The sequence below is a fragment of the Pogoniulus pusillus genome, chromosome 4 (genome assembly GCF_015220805.1).
Source record: "Pogoniulus pusillus isolate bPogPus1 chromosome 4, bPogPus1.pri, whole genome shotgun sequence".
Lineage (NCBI taxonomy): Eukaryota > Metazoa > Chordata > Aves > Piciformes > Lybiidae > Pogoniulus > Pogoniulus pusillus.
Window position 1 is genome coordinate 3,836,356 of NC_087267.1, and position 16,556 is coordinate 3,852,911.

At 43.9% G+C, this 16,556-nt stretch overlaps 1 protein-coding gene across 1 annotated transcript; it reads right to left on the reverse strand.

Moving 5' to 3' along the window:
- Positions 1-354: 354 nt before the first annotated feature.
- On the reverse strand, positions 355-6,774 carry LMOD2 (leiomodin 2). Its single transcript, XM_064142881.1, has 3 exons — positions 6,502-6,774; positions 718-2,046; positions 355-381 (listed from the first exon to the last, which is right to left on the reverse strand). The coding sequence occupies exons 1-3, from the start codon at positions 6,772-6,774 to the stop codon at positions 355-357; spliced, it is 1,629 nt and encodes a 542-aa protein (XP_063998951.1).
- Positions 6,775-16,556: the final 9,782 nt, after the last annotated feature.

The following is a 16,556-nucleotide window of genomic DNA, read 5'->3' on the forward strand; positions in this document are numbered from 1 at the left end:
AGAAAAAGAAGAAACCATAGGTTGGTAAACTGTTACATCTCAGTGTGAAGAACTTGTCCAGCGATGTGCCACCAGATATTGAAAAAACAAAATATCTAAATAAACAGCATTTCCTCCATAGAAATCTCTTTAAATAAAAAATTCTTTCCATATTTACAGATTACAAGGCAAATGTATCCTTAGAGCTTTGTTTCATAGTTAGCAGGTTTATTTCTTTGAAATAAAAGGGAAATGGTTTGAATCTAAGAGCGTACTTTGGAAGCAGCTTGCTACACAGTCTATATTACCACCAGTGAACAGATGAGTTAGCCTCCCCTTGACAACTGCAGTGCTGCGCTTCTCTTGTCCAGACTTTCACCGAAGGGCTTCTGGCACTTCCACCTACAAGAGGGGCGTGGGTTGGAGAGGGTGTTCATTACACTTGCTGTACAGTCTACATGGCAAAATCCCTTCCAGACAAACTCCCAACAAGAGACCTGTGCCATGCAGCATCTCCCATAACAAGCTTGAACGTGTAAAAGTACCCCACTTCTGTCAAAAAACACAGCTGAAATCAGTGTGCTGAGAAAAGCCCAACCAGAGAAAAGCCTGCTCTCAAATGTTTTCTCATGCTCACGTTTCTAAGAACTACTCTTTGGTTTTTAATTAAACATATATGTCCAAAACATAATTGAGCTCGTGTTACCCCGAGCCACTGAAAACCAACCTCTTACTTACCCGCCTTAATTGCTTTATGCTGCTTGCCCGAATTGCTTCCATAAGGTTGTCATGGAGAGACCTTTGTGGGGTGGAGGGACGGGTGGAGGGTTGTGAACCTTCCTCTGATTTTCTGTCTGAGACTGATTTTAGAGAATTTTTAATTTCTTTCAATATGCTGTTCTCATCTTTTTTGCCTTTTTTGCCTTTTTTCTTTTTCTGTCCGTTCTGTAAGGCTTTTCTTGCTCTTTCTTGCTGTTTGATGACTTCAGCTATATTCCTGGTTGGTGCCTTCTTCTCTGGAATAAGTGGGGGAGGGGGAGGAGGAGGAGGTGGGGGGGGAGGGGGAGGTGGGGGTGCAGGAGCTGAAGGCTGACTTTTCACTTGTGGGACTTTCTTAGGGAGCTTTGGAGAGGACCAAGGTGAGCTCTTGGGGGACACATAAGGTGAGGACCGAGGTGTCCCTTTCTGCAAGACTTTGGTCTTTGGATTGATGGCTCCATCACAGCCAGAGTCTTGTTGCCGCTGCTCCTGCATACGCTTTTGCCTTTGTTTATCCATGTTTCTTGTCAAGATACTTGTCATGCTCATTCTTGGCCCAGCAAGGTCAAAGTGATACCCAAGCTTGACCAGAGTGGTGTTCTCTTTCAACAGTTTTACTATGTCCATTTCCACCTGGCTGCCCATGATGTGTCTTTGATTGTGAAATCGCAGTTCTGTTAGCACACTGTTGCTCTGCAAAGCTCTCATGATGGCCAGCACTCCTTTGCCTGTGATAAAATTTGACTCAATGTTCAGACTAGTGATATACTGATTTACCTTTAACATACCAGCAATAGCTATTGCAACGCTGTCATCAGCATGGGTGTTAGCCAAGCTGAATGACTTTACCACTGTGTTGTCCCTCAGGGCTTGAGAAAATTGTATAAGCATCTGTGAAGTGATGTTTTCAATGTTGTTCAGGTTGACCTCTGTGGTGTCAGGGTCATTGTTCCTAACTTTTTCCAAAGCATCCTCAATAACTGTTGGATTTCCACAGGGGTGAATGGCACTGCTTTTCAAACTCAGGTTATCAGTGTCTCTTCCATCATGGCCATTGAGTAAGTTTTCATCGCCCTTTGCACCATGACGCTTTCTGCATCTGACGTGGTCAGAACTCTTGCCATGCTCAGGTCTTTCACCAGCTGCAGCATTTTCCTTTTCATCATCTTCATCATCACTGCTATCTTCACTTTCCTCCTCCTCTTCTTCTTCGTCATCATCCTCTTCAGTATATGCCTCCTCAGACACTTCACTATTGGTTTCTGTGAAATATTCTTCTTGAATGTCTTCTGAATTGTTGTCCTCTTGCTCAGAGTCCTGAACAAGAAGGTAGGTGTGGGTGTTAAACATAACTACAGTAATGCAGCTACTGCCTTTTTGCACAAAACCAATTATCCTGAAACTATATAAGGTAATATTGAAAGCAAAAGATAAATCCCCAGAAGCAGAGACAGAAGAACAGAAACTGTTTCAGCATCCAACACCTTTTTAATGGTAATTAGAAGGCAAATTCATATTATAAATTGGAAGACTTTTATTAACATCACTGGCTTGTGCCAAGAGAAAATTTGATACAAGATATTGCAACATGAACATGCTTCATGCTTTCTATGTGTTGGCATGTCCAGAAGGGGATGTTATCTGGATCTCTGCCCACAGAAACATAAGACTGCAACTTCAGAATGGACATGATCTATGAGCAACAAGTTTCTTGATTTCACAAGGATTGGACATCTGTGTCTACACTCAGACTCCCTTCCATATGTTAGTACATCTAAAAAAGTCTGAAGACTGTGATACTTTAGAGTACAAAAGTGTTTGCACATGTAAACATGCATAACAACAAGCAAAATAATACCAAACTACAGGAATCATGTCAGAAAGACTCTGCATGCACTGTATGGGCTATACACATCTAGAAGGTATTTCTGAAGAAGACTCAGATGTGCTCCCACAGGTAAGAAGTAATTGTATATCAATAATCCCCACGTGTCTGCAAAGATCTTTGCTCACCTACAGCTATCACAGCTCAGCTGCCATGCTGTAACTCATTGTAACTCCTTGCCTACAGAGTAAACTGAGTGTTTTCCTCAAGCCCAAGGTTCTGCATCAGGAATGGTGTGGTCAGCAGGAGCAGGGAGGTCATTCTGCCCCTGTACTCTGCACTGCTTAGACCACACCTTGAGTACTGTGTTCAGTTCTGGGCCCCCCAGTTTAGGAAGGACACTGAGATGCTTGAGCGTGTCCAGAGAAGGGCAACGAGGCTGGGGAGAGGCCTTGAGCACAGCCCTACGAGGAGAGGCTGAGGGAGCTGGGATTGGTTAGCCTGGAGAAGAGGAGGCTCAGGGGAGACCTTATTGCTGTCTACAACTACCTGAGGGGTGGTTGTGGCCAGGGGGAGGTTGCTCTCTTCTCTCAGGTGGCCAGCACCAGAATGAGAGGACACAGCCTCAGGCTGCGCCAGGGGAAATTTAGGCTTGAAGTGAGGAGAAAGTTCTTCCCTGAGAGAGTCATTGGACACTGGAATGGGCTGCCCGGGGAGGTGGTGGAGTCGCCGTCCCTGGAGCTGTTCAAGGCAGGATTGGACGTGGCACTTGGTGCCATGGTCTGGCCTTGAACTCTGTGGTAAAGGGTTGGACTTGATGACCTGTGAGGTCTCTTCCAACCTTGGTGATACTGTGATACTGTGATATTTCAGCATGTTTGGTGGGCGCCAAAACAGCAAATTTATGTCTACTTCTCAAAGCTCTGCCAAGTGGCCTCAAGAGCTCTAGTGGCAGATGACAATTCTCTGAACAGGAACAGTAAAATGTCTGCACCCCAGGAAAGTCTCACTCTCCACCAGGAGGACTCCAGAAGCACAGCAGTGTTGTATGGGCCATGACCGTACCGACAAGCTATGATCGACCCTGAACCTCTTGCCCAGAACGACCTCCCATGTGCTGTTCTGTTTACTGGACAAGCCACAGTGCATGCCTTTTTGTCTACATTGCTGAATGTTTACCAAATTTTGGATGAAATGTAATAGTTCTGTATGCACTACTTGAGCAATATCCCTATTTTAGCCTCTGTAAAATGCTAGAAGGCATTTTGCAATGTGAACACTCCCTGCAGAGACACAGTGATTCTGAGTCGTGCTTCTGGAAAACTGAAGCTTTACTAACATAACAACCTGTTTTCAGATAACCTGTGTGGTTTCAAGTTTGGTTAATTGTCCAGGTATAAAAGTGCAGGGGAAAGTTAAAATAATAGTAAGGGCAGATTGCACAGTACTGGTTCACAGTCTTAAGCAGATTCCTGTGTTGGGCTATCTGCAAAACAGATGTTAACTGTAATGTCTGGAGAAGCATGACTCCAATGAAACAGGACACGGAGCAGTTCCAGCCTGTCACTCCTGAGTGTTCAGCACCTGCAGGGCTTGCAGGATCCAGCCCCATAACCCTACCCATGGAAGACTTGCAGAGCCCCATTGGTTCTTCTGTAGCTCATGTGCAGGAAGGTTCTTACACTGAGAGATGCTGTGCTACATAGAGGGTGCATGTAAGCCAGGTTTATTAGGGGACTAAGATTTGCATCTCTTGTTTCCACAACTATGTACAGACTTTCAAAAGCTGGCAACACCAGGCATCAAGGAACCTGTCTTCAGGACTATGCTTTTATCTATCCAGGAATGTACACATGGCTGCAGAGGAGAAGTTGGTGCCTTTAAATGGATTGCTGATGTACTTCATGACACTAGATGAAATAAAAAATACTTATTTTTTCCCTATATGTGGAATCATTTTCTGGAGTCAAAGAAGAGGTTTAGCTTCCTGTCCCATCATTTGGTACCATAACAATCCTCATGCTGATTCTAAAATCAAGTACTCTTCTTTTTTGCATACCCATAGAAACATGCTCTGTTACTGGGCAGCATTTTCATATAGCCTGCAGGGTTTCATCTTACTTTATAGTAGTAAATCGGTGAAAAGTTAGGACTAAGATAGTCAGTGCACAGAGGTAAATGTCTTTGGAGGCCATGTCATTCACCCTAAAAGGCTATCTGCAGGATATTTGCCTTCTGAAGGGGTTGATCTCTCACCACTAACTATAGAAGGAATATAAATAACCATTTCAGATAAGGTGTCTAACTTTCAGACAGTCAAAGGCAAGAAGAAAATTGCTTTCAAGGAACTCAGAAGGAAATTTCTTACTGTCTTCGATGAAGGGAGCCTTTGTGCTCACTACATTGGGACATCAACATTTTCATATTTACAGATGCATTTAGGAAGTTTCTTTTTAGAACAATACCCATTGGTAATGCTGTAGAGAACTGGAAAAAGAAAAACATATCCTGCCATTATATAATTCCTCAAACTAGACCTGCTTAGAGGAGGGTTTGGAACTGTCCAGGTTTCAAGTTCCAGACTTAGCTGGAAATAAACATTAATCTTGCCATTGCCTCCCTAGGACTTGACAAACAGGGAGTGAAGTAAATGTCTGCAAGCTGATACTAATGGTCTGATGACAGATACTGGTCTGTACGCTTGCCTACAAAGACACTACACCACCATTCATGAGGAGGAGAGAACACTTCAGTGTAAAGCAATTCTAGATATTATTACTGCAGGCTAATTTAATCCAAGTGCTTTTTCTTCAAGAGACTATTTTACCTAATTGTTAGATAATCTGCTATTATTGCCTTGCAAATAAACTAAGCTTCTGAATCAAGATTGTCAGAAGGTCTGAGTCCAGTTTTGTTGTCTTTGCCTTTTTTGTATTATTTTCTACTTGAACACGGGAAAATATGTCATTTTTAAGGAGAGACAGCTTCATATAAAGCAGTGCTTAAAAATCAAAAAGACACTCACATCCCTACATCCCCACTTTGCTGTGAAATTACGTGGAGCCAATGTGAGAACAGAAAGTTCGTTTTTAATAGAGCTCTATCTCACAAATTGTTTCAGCAAGGGCTTGGGGAATGCTAACACAGACACTGGCTTAGGCTGAGAGTTCTCATCACTTACTAGGCCTGAGTCCTTCAGTGCTGCCCAGCTGTACTGTTCATTTGCAGGTCAGGGGCCAACTTTTATTACTAGCATTTTTATTTTGGGATGTGAAGTGCCTAACATGCACTACAAGTTGCTTTTTTTTTTTGGACTATAGATGAATGTTTTGTCTGATCACTCTACCCCAGGCCACTTTTTAAATAACTTACATCTACCCTCTCAAAACAGCTGCCAGAAGACTCCTGAGCTGCACCAGGGACCCTCAGCAGCATCAAAGCAATACAAGCTGCTGATTGCAGTGCAGCTTCCTTCCAGCGACCATGAAGCCTGGCGGCTGCTTATTCGACCTCTGACATGGCATGCATTTAAAACTATCTTTCTGACATGCTCCTCAGCAGTCAAGATGGATTTTTTTTGAAGGAAAGGAAAAGGCACATGTCTAACTTTTAGACAAAACCAAATGTTAGCCCAAAGTCCACATGACTGCCAGGCAATAGTTTTTAATAGAACATTTTTCCCCCTCTACTTTAATCACTAACGATAGTTTTTTATGAGACTTTCTTATGTTCCCAACTGAGCATTTAAGGCACCTTGAGAGAGGATAAAAACTGTGAGCTAACACACAGTGCTTTAGCTGACACAAAAGTATGGCTAATAGTGCTCTTTAAAATGCTACAAAAAAGACTGAAAGAAAAGGGAAACAGCCATCAGGATCATGCCAGGGAAGAACATGCCCAAGTACTTCTAGGAAAGAGTCAATGCCTCAGCATCTTACCTTGTCGCTTGCACCCAGCCTCTCTTTTTCTAGGAGTTTCCTGGTCTCATTCTCCCAATAGGCCATCAGTGCTTCCCGGCTGAAAGTCCCTGTCGGCGTTTTCTCCGTCAGGCTCTTCTGCCGTTGACCCACAGGAAGGTTACGGTCAGGCTCTATGTCCTCCAGCTCCCGCTCCAGCTCCTTCAGCTCCTCTTCAGTGAGAGAAGCGAGGAGCTCATCTTCATCGATGTCTTCATACTTACTAAGTTCTCTTCTATAGCCAAAGGTAGACATGGTCCCGGCTTGGTCAGACTGGTACAAACCTGAACCAACTAGGCATTCAAGAAGACTAGAGCAAGCAAGCTATGTCTCATTTGGCCAGCAACTGTTTGCCTGTGTAGCTGAGGCACCCTTTTAAGAGTAATCATCAGGGGCTTGCGACAATGCAGGAAGGGATGAAAGCATGCTCCATTTTAAGCATCAGACGTCAGCTAGATATCTGAAGCAAGAATGTCCCAACACTAGTGTTTGTAGGTCCCTTAAAGAGGGGGATTATTGACACACTGGCCATGGCCATATTTAGAGCAGACAGCTAGTGGGAGAATACCAGCCTCACAGATGGGGGGGAGGGGGGGGGGCAGCAGCAAATAAACCTTGGTTGCATTTACACTGACTTTGCCTCCAAAACGCAGTAAGGAACAAAGAAAATCCATTTAATCCTGAGCTGCCGCAGAGGCTGGAAACAAAACATCCTTCACTCCCTCTCATTTTCACAGTTTTCAAGTGGAACCACACAGTTGTCCTGCAAAGATGTTTAGGGAGACATCAGTGAGAAGGCAGCCCAAAGACAGAAGGTCAGAGTGCTGATACCCACGGGGGAGCATCGTTCCCACATCTTTATGCCTGTAATTAATCACACAAATGAATTATTTTTTTAATCTCCCCCCCTTTTTTTAATGATTGTGGGAAGAATCAGTTTGTTGTGCCCATTTAGAGCTCCTGTGAGACTGTTTTTTCACAAAGACAATTCGTGAGTGAGAAGACACCACAGAGCTTTAGGAGGAACCAGACCCGGGCGGGCAGCAGTGCTCAGTCTTGTTTACTTCTGACAGCCCCTAACAAATGAAGTCCTCTGGTGGCAGTTCCAGTCAACAGCTATTGCTTGTTACAGCTGACTGATGTGCAGCTGGACAGTGCTCTTCAGTTCTTTCATTTTAAGTGTATATATACAGGACACAGTCTCAAGTTGTGCCAGGGGAAGTATAGGCTGGATGTTAGGAGGGAGTTCTTCACAGAGAGAGTGATTAGCATTGGAATGGGCTGCCCAGGGAGGTGGTGGAGTCACCCTCCCCAGAGGTGTTCAAGCAAAGCCTGGCTGAGGCACTTAGTGCCATGGTCTGGTTGACTGGCTAGGGCTGGGTGCTAGGTTGGACTGGATGATCTTGGAGGTCTCTTCCAACCTGGTTGATTCTATGATTCTATGATTAATATTATGGCCGCTAATACATGATAGGTCACTCTGATGGCATTTTTGTAGACTAGATCTCTTCCAGTGTAAGATCTAGTTAAAGATGTCCTTATTTTCTGTAGGGGGATTGGACTAGGTGACCTTTAAAGGTGCTTTCCCATCTCCTGGCAAGATTTAATGTTAATAAACCGTGTTCATAGTTATTACCAATATTCACCTGGATATCACAATTAATACAGATTACTAATTTTGAATAACTCATAACATCACCTTAAAATAAATGTTTGCAAATCATTTACATTGATCAAATCTTTACATAAAATAAAAAGGAGGAATATCCAAAACAGTTTGGGTTGTGCATCTAAGAGTGTTAGCTTTATGGTGTAAGATACTGTGATGAACCACCTGTGTCTACACAAGTCAGTGGATCAGTAGAAGTTCTGTTTCAGCTGCACATACAGAAATGATACTTAGGCCAAATCCTGTAAAATGGTGAAACAGCAGAAAAAGTAGTAGTAATTGTCTTTGTTTTTCAACTTTGCATTTTGAATGGTGACACTGTAATTCACTAAATGTATATAATAGAAGTCCAAGCAATTTTTTCAGTACATCTAGCACAATGATTCACTTCGTTATCACTGGAGTTAGCCAGAGAAGCAGCACAAGAAAAAGGATGTTAAAAGTGTAAAGCCAAGTGCTCCCAGATCAGAAGATGTGGGGATGTTATTTTTCCTGGCTTGTTGATAAGCACAGAAACATGGTCTTTAATTCCATAATTCTGAAACCATATATTGTTGATCCTAAACTGATGAGTCCCAAGGACCTTTACTCTTGTTCAGTGTAAAGGAGAGTTTGGCCACAATTGATAAACAGTCTTTCAGCATTTTGTTTCGCCCTGTTCTTCAGCGTGTCAAGACTACAGATGGCTTTACTTGTCCAGTAGTACTTTCAAGACCTCCTCCTTTGTGAGGAAGAATAATAGTGGTACAGAGACTTTAAGACATGGTTTAAAGGCCATGGTGGTCTTAGATCAATGGTTGGACTCTATGATCTTAGAGGTCTTTTCCAAACAACACAATTCTACAATTTTATTAGGCAAGGGCAGGTTTATAGTGGCTAAGCTGACAGCTGTTCAAGAATTCACCAAAGTGGTTTGTCACCTCCTAACAGAAAACCCAAACTCACCTCCATAATCTGAAATCCTGTGTGCAGAGAATTAACTGTTTCATGTATTGGCCTTGAAAACTCATCATTCAGTCAACAAAAACATTAAAGGACCTGGGCAAAGATAAAATGAGAATGGAGAGCACTGTTCTCATAGGAGCAGGATTCAGCCATTGCAGATACTTGGCATCCAGGTTCCCAGCTTCAAGTGGGACAGAGTCCCCTCAGCAGCACCTAGATTGCAGAAAATACTTTCAATCTTTTCTAGCTGGGCTGACCTTGGTTTTAAAAGAAGGAACACCTGTACATTTTTGTTGTTCTTCTTTTCTGTTCTCTTTCCATTTCTCTTTTTCCCCTTTCCTTCCCTTTCCTTTCCTTCCCAAGGAGCAGCCCTCACACATTGCCACAATCTAAGCATGTTTGCCCAGCGACTGAAAGGACTTGAGCAACACCACCGGGGTGGTACTTACCCCCCTACAGGGCAAAGCCCACAGTTTAGATTTTATTTCACAGAATCACCACTTGGGTGAGTGCAGGGAAAACTACAGGCAAGCAAATTGAGGGCTGCACAACCTTGTCCTGAGGCACGGGACACAGCCGGCTCCAGGGCAGCAGCTATTTCAGTCGTGCCTCCTGAGGACAGCTTGTCAGACAGATGCGTTGGCGCATACTGAGCTGCAGTCCCACACTGCAGGAACGGGTCCAATTGCCATAGAGCACATTAAAAACAATGCACCACAGCATGTCTGGGCTTTCCCTAACTCTCCTGATGCCCTTCTGCCTGTGGTGCTTGTTCCTGCTTCCCCCCAGTCGCTCTTGTACCCCTCATTTCTCAACCAGATCTTTCCTTCCACTTATTCACACAGACCCCTAGCTTCCAACCCCTGAGCCCTCTCCCTTCTCCTTTCCTGCCTCTTTGCTGCTGTGATGCCTTCTCCATCCCTGGCCTTGCTGGTTCACCTTGCCTGCTCTCCCTGCACAGCCCCTCACTGTCTGCACCAACCTCTGAAGCAAATTTGCTCACTTGTCCTTCCCACCCAATCATCCCAATTCCTGCCTCTTGCCTGCATGCTCCCTGTTGCTTGCCTTCCCCCTCCCACCTCTATCAACTGATGCATATATGTGTGTGTGTCTCAGTTTCTCTACGCTGCTTACACAGGCCCAGGTTGAATGCAGAGTTCAAATTGGTCTGAAGAGACAAAAGGTCAGCAGCTTGGCATTGAAACAGGACTCCAAGGCAGACTGATGGGACAAGCTGTAGCACTCTCTTCCAGGGAGACTGGTGTAACTTGTGAGAACTGTAGACACTATACTGTTCCTGAACAGGATGTGTCATCCCCTACATTTAACAGTGGTATGAGCAGAGCAAAAGGGATAAAGCATGCACCCAAGGTATTTGAAGGAGCAATTTTTCAGCTGCTTTTCTCTATGGCAGATGATTCTGTTGTCCAGTTTGTCTCTCCTAGTGATGCCATAAAGAAGGAGTCACAAAGGAGAAAAAGATCTTTCCCTTCATCAGTGCTGGAGAAACAAAAACTGGGTAAGTCTAAAGCTGACCCTGATCTGAAACCTGTCTTTGCTTGGGAAATCAAACTCAGCATTCTAACTCAGAGATGGACTTTTCTTGCTGATCTCCTGCAGCACACCACAATCTATCAGGAGGGCAGATACCAGGTCCAGCTTAACACTCAAACAGTGGTCATCTTTCCCTCAAAAACATATTCATATGAGATACATTATTGCTCGGATTAGTTCTGAAAGCAAGACTCCTATTATCTGCAGGGAACATAACCAGAAGTCTATATGTAACATTATACAGCAGCAAGCCACAGAGCAACCACTAATACAATGGTTTTTTGATGGTGGAGGTGTTCAGGTTGCTTTGTTATTCAAGAAGACAAAAGGGTCATAGCAAGTGAAGAAGTTAATGGACTCTGATAGTGTTGCCAATGTGAAAAGCATAATGATGCAATTTGGAATGAGAATCAAGAGGTGGACTCGTCTGCAAGGAGGCACCAGGGGAAAAAATTAATCTGGGTACAAATAAGAACATTTCTGGACTACCAAATTCCTCAACCTCTGAATACAACAAGGAAAAAGTACTACCCACATTGTACAGGCACACATTGTTTTTCATGCACGGATCCTGAGGGTCTATCTCATTACAGTGACATATGCAACCAGGTGCAAAGGGTGCAGCAGACTCAGAGTTCATCGCCCTTTTTGCCTACCTGAATCACACCAAAGCAGGGAAGGCAAGAGGGACAAATTAATTTTGCTGAATATACATGATTTCCATTCCCAATTCTCCTTCTTCATTAGATCATATTTTTGTAACTTATTTGTGTCAGTACAATGTCATGTTTGGTAATCACAGTGCAAGATGAACCTTGACAAAGTATTTCCACCAGGGCTTTGCTCAAAGCAAATGCTTCTCCACATCTCTGCAGACTGGCCGTTTCCTCAGTGCCAGTTTTTGCTACACCAAAAAGACTTTGCTGTATGCAATGCTGATCCTAGTGCTCTGGCTTTCAGATAGCTGCTGTTACACCTCAGGAAGAATCTCAGTGTGCCTTACAAACACTGCCAACAGATTTACAAACTATATATAGAAATGGTTTTTGCTCGCTACCGATATACAGCCATGGGGTGACCACAGCAGCTGTTTGGAATTGCATAGTGACGCTGTTCAACAGGTTTGGATAGGAAGTAGAGGCCACTGCATTGCAAAGAAAAGTAGTAAAGAAACTGCTGCTGTGTCCAGTTCTGGGCCATTCAATTTAAGAGAGATGTTGAGGTGCTTGAATGTGTCAAGAAGGGCAGCAAGGCTGGTGCACAGCCCTGTGAGGAGAGGCTGAGGGAGCTGGGGTTGTTTAGCTTGGAGAAGAGGAGACTCAGGGCAGACCTCACTGCTGTCTACAACTACCTGAAAGGAGGTTGTAGCCAGGTGGGTTGTAGCCAGGCACCCAGTGGCAGAACAAGAGGACGTAGTCTCAAACTGTGCCAGCGCAGGTTTAGGCTGGGTGTTAGGAAAAAGTTCTTCATAGGAACAGTGATTCACATTGGAATGGGCTGCCCAGGGTGGTGGTGGAGTCGCTGTCCCTGGAGGTGTTTAAAAGAAGGCTGAATGAAGCACTTAGTGCCATGGTCTAGTTAATTAGAAGAGTTTGGCGGCAGTTTGGACTCGATGATTCTAGAGGTCTTTTCCAACCTGGTTAATTCTGTGATTCTGATTGAAATCATGCACAAAGTGAGGGGCTTGGAAGTGCAGTTTGAATGAGATGTTTAGGCATCTTCAGTTCACATATTCTTTCCCCCAAAAAAGGCACGTCAAAATAACCAACACCAGCCACTGTAAGCACTGTATTGTTCATGGTGATATTTCAAACATACAAATTGTAATTATAAAGTGATCATAAAAAATGTGTGGACTTAATCCTTGCTTGAATGTCATAGTCCCAGACAGTTGTCCCATGTAGCTTAGCCAAACCTATGCATTGTCATACAGATAAAAAACTATCTCAAATTTCTTATACACAATGAGCACTACAAGTTATTGGTTCTGTATTCAGCATTTCCTTGAAGTTTGTCCCTTTTTTGTTGTTGTTGTTTTAAACAGTGTGTGGTTTTGAAGATTTTGTTTAGAAGGAAACCCTGGAAATATAAACAAATTATATCATTCATAGGGAATTAAATACAAGCAGCAGTATTAACTCAACAAGTTCTATATTGTCTTTATTTATGTCTAATTTTTACATAGTCCATATTAATGATGATGTGAGTTCTGGGCACCATATCTCCCATGCACAGAATATGCAGACAAAAAGCAATGGTGTTGGCCAATCAATCAGACATAAGAGATTTATAATGAAAATGTAAATACCTGGCACCAGGCTCCAAAGCTACACTGTTGTGTCAGTCTCAGAGACAACAATTTACTAATGTATTTTTACAGGTTTTCAGGAGAACCACAAAACACAGGCTCCTCAGAGAATATTTCTCCTGAGTACTTGGTTTGCTGGTGTGAGTGGCAGTTAGGGGAGCATTTTCACAGTATCACAGTATCACCAAGGTTGGAAGAGACCTCAATGATCATCAAGTCCAACCCTTTACCACACAGCTCAAGTCTAGACCATGGCACCAAGTGCCACGTCCAATCCTGCCTTGAACAGCTCCAGGGACGGCGACTCCACCACCTCCCCGGGCAGCCCATTCCAGTGTCCAATGACTCTCTCAGGGAAGAACTTTCTCCTCACCTCCAGCCTAAATTTCCCCTGGTGCAGCCTGAGGCTGTGTCCTCTCGTTCTGGTGCTGGCCACCTGAGAGAAGAGAGCAACCTCCTCCTGGCCACAACCTCCCCTCAGGTAGTTGTAGACAGCAATAAGGTCTCCCCTGAGCCTCCTCTTCTCCAGGCTAACCAATCCCAGCTCCCTCAGCCTCTCCTCGTAGGGCTGTGCTCAAGGCCTCTCCCCAGCCTCATCTCCCTTCTCTGGACATGCTCAAGCATCTCAATGTCCTTCCTAAACTGGGGGGCCCAGAACTGAACACAGTACTCAAGGTGTGGTCTAAGCAGTGCAGAGTACAGGGGCAGAATGACCTCCCTGCTCCTGCTGGCCACACCATTCCTGCAATATATACCCTTACATATTTACATAGTCATTTGCTGCACTTGCCCATGCATTTCTCTCTGGTTTATCCAGCATTCATCCTGGTAAAGAATTGTGACTGACTTCTCTGAAGATAGTTCTACGTATTTGGAAACAGGTGGTCTACTCTTGAATCAAGGTCATAATCTGTAGGGTGACAAACCAGCCTCTGAAGGATAGACACCTTGGGTGGCAAGGTGACAGTTTTCACTACTGCAGCCTAAATAATTTCTGGTAGAATGGTCAGGGAGAGAACAAGGTAGAATAAGGCTATTGGGGCTGAAAATCGCTTTTGCCAGAATTAGTTTTCTTGATACCTTCTTCCTGAGCAATGATCTACCAGTCCTAAGGCTCATATGATAACAAAAGAAAACAAGAAAGGAAAAGAAAGGGATAAAAAAGGGGAGTGGGGGGAAAGAAAGCTTTAAAAGGATTGACTTATCAGGCAGACCAGAACTGTGACAGAGTATGCCACATAGGCAAAGGTGGTTACACAGAAGACACAGAGGTCAGGGCTTGAGACTGTTGATTAGGTGCAAATTAAAGGGAATGACAGAAAAAGCAAAAGAGACAAGACCTGTCCTACAGGAGATGATGAATTTATGCCACTTTTCTCCATGCAAACCGCAGCTATACAGCTGGAAGTCTTTGAAGCTTTTCTTCAGTCCCAGGTAAGGGTCAGAAAAAAAATCTCTTTGCTCTACCCAAGGTAGACACAAAAGAGCCTGTGGCTTTGTGACAATGTTTTTCCATGCATGACTCCCATACTATCAGCAACAATCTGAGAAAGGGCAGCACAAGCACAAAGAGCATGAGCCAAAACACCAACTGCTGCAGTGAAAACAGCAAAACTGTTCCCTCCTTGATATCCAGAACAAGTTTCTGGCATGCCAGCTCCCAAGATTAGACATTAGTCTGTGGATGGAAGTTTTCATTATGGCCCCTACAGAACTCAGGGCTATGGTTTGGCCCTTCACTGAGCTATGCAAACACAGCTAGAAAGTTCATCTTGCTGGTGCTGCAAAGGCTGATGTAACCACTGTTGAATGTCTGGCTCCTTGGAGAGCTCATCAGTCTGGTGCAGCTGCTTGTGTCAGATTCTATGAGAAACAGAGACCAAACGATACCTCGTTGCTTTCAAGCATTGTCCCCAAACTGATAGGAGTCCCTACTCCAGTGATTGCCTGAATCAATGCCAGGGATTTTAATTACTTCTAGCCAATGCCATCCATAGGGGGGGAATGCCATGGCATTGGGTTGCAGTGGAACACCCCATGAGTCACACCCAAATAGCAGAGAAAATTAAATCCCAACATTGCAAGGGTTAGACCACAGTCCAAGCAGAGAAAGTGGGAAGAAATAAAGAGAAAAGAGCAGCTTTTCTCCTTCAAATTTCTTCTTCCAGATGGGGCTGCTGCCTTTGCCTCTCTTCACGCAGTCACTAGTTCACAGTATCACAGTATCACAGTATCATCAGGGTTGGAAGAGACCTCACAGATCATCAAGTCCAACCCTTTACCACAGAGCTCAAGGCTAGACCATGGCACCAAGTGCCACGTCCAATCCTGCCTTGAACAGCTCCAGGGACGGCGACTCCACCACCTCCCCGGGCAGCCCATTCCAGTGTCCAATGACTCTCTCAGGGAAGAACTTTCTCCTCACCTCCAGCCTAAATTTCCCCTGGTGCAGCCTGAAGCTGTGTCCTCTTGTTCTGGCGCTGGCCACCTGAGAGAAGAGAGCAGTTCTGGACCAGTTTTAATTCCTCTCCCACCAGCATGTACTCAGCTTCATGAAAGCGCTATTCAATGGTCAGTCTGCAAAATACAGGGGTCAAAAAACTTGTGTTTGATTCCTAGCTGTGCTCTTAAGTGTGGCACAAGGTAAACAGTTCCCTTTCCATGTGTATCTTGCCTATTCTTCCATTTAAAACAGTCTTACATCCCACCTCCACTCAGTTCACTGATGCCTTGAAAGCTTCAAAGATACTTTCCCATTAAGTTGTCATTTCTTCAGTGTGCAAAGCTTGGAGGAAAGTCTTCAATAAATGAATTATTTCAGTGCTGAAGGACAGAAAAGCTTTGAAATAGGATTAGGTCACCTTCCAAAATAGGGTATCAAACCACAAAAAGGGCCAAGATGCTTAAAAGATAAACACCATAACATTATGCCTTTTTTGCTTACCTAATGATATTTTAAGGACTAGTTCATGATACATTCACCACTTGGGACCACACTCTACAGCTGAATGCTTGGATACCACAGGCAATGTAACTATTGCTTGAAGCATGCATAAAGTCCTAAATATAAACCTTGGCCCATGAACTAAAATTACAAATGGAATTTGGCTCTAGCCACAGAAAGGGTTTAAAAATCTCATGTCCAAAGCTCTGTTTGATCATGTTTCCTTTGCTGGTTGCAGTATACTGTTATCAGATACGTGACCACTCAGATTCTTGTGCTGTGGACATTGTATTTATTAAAATTGCTACTATTAAAGACTTATTAAGCCTGTATTTGTTTAGGAATTCCCATGCAGTACTATCAGTTATAAAAGTTATGCAGCATAGATGGATTTAGCCTGGTATGTCCAGGATGTTTTGGTCAGTGGAGCCTGCAGACAGCTGTGTTAGTTTCACTGAGCACCCTGCGCTCAAGCCATGCCTGGAGTCACCAGGCACCTGGTGCACCCTCCTGTTGGAGGCCTGGCCAAGGTGCCAGGTACATTTTCAGGCATGCTGTCATGAAAGTAAAACACAACTAGTTAAGTTTAGAAAAGCTTTTTCCTGTGTACCAATGCA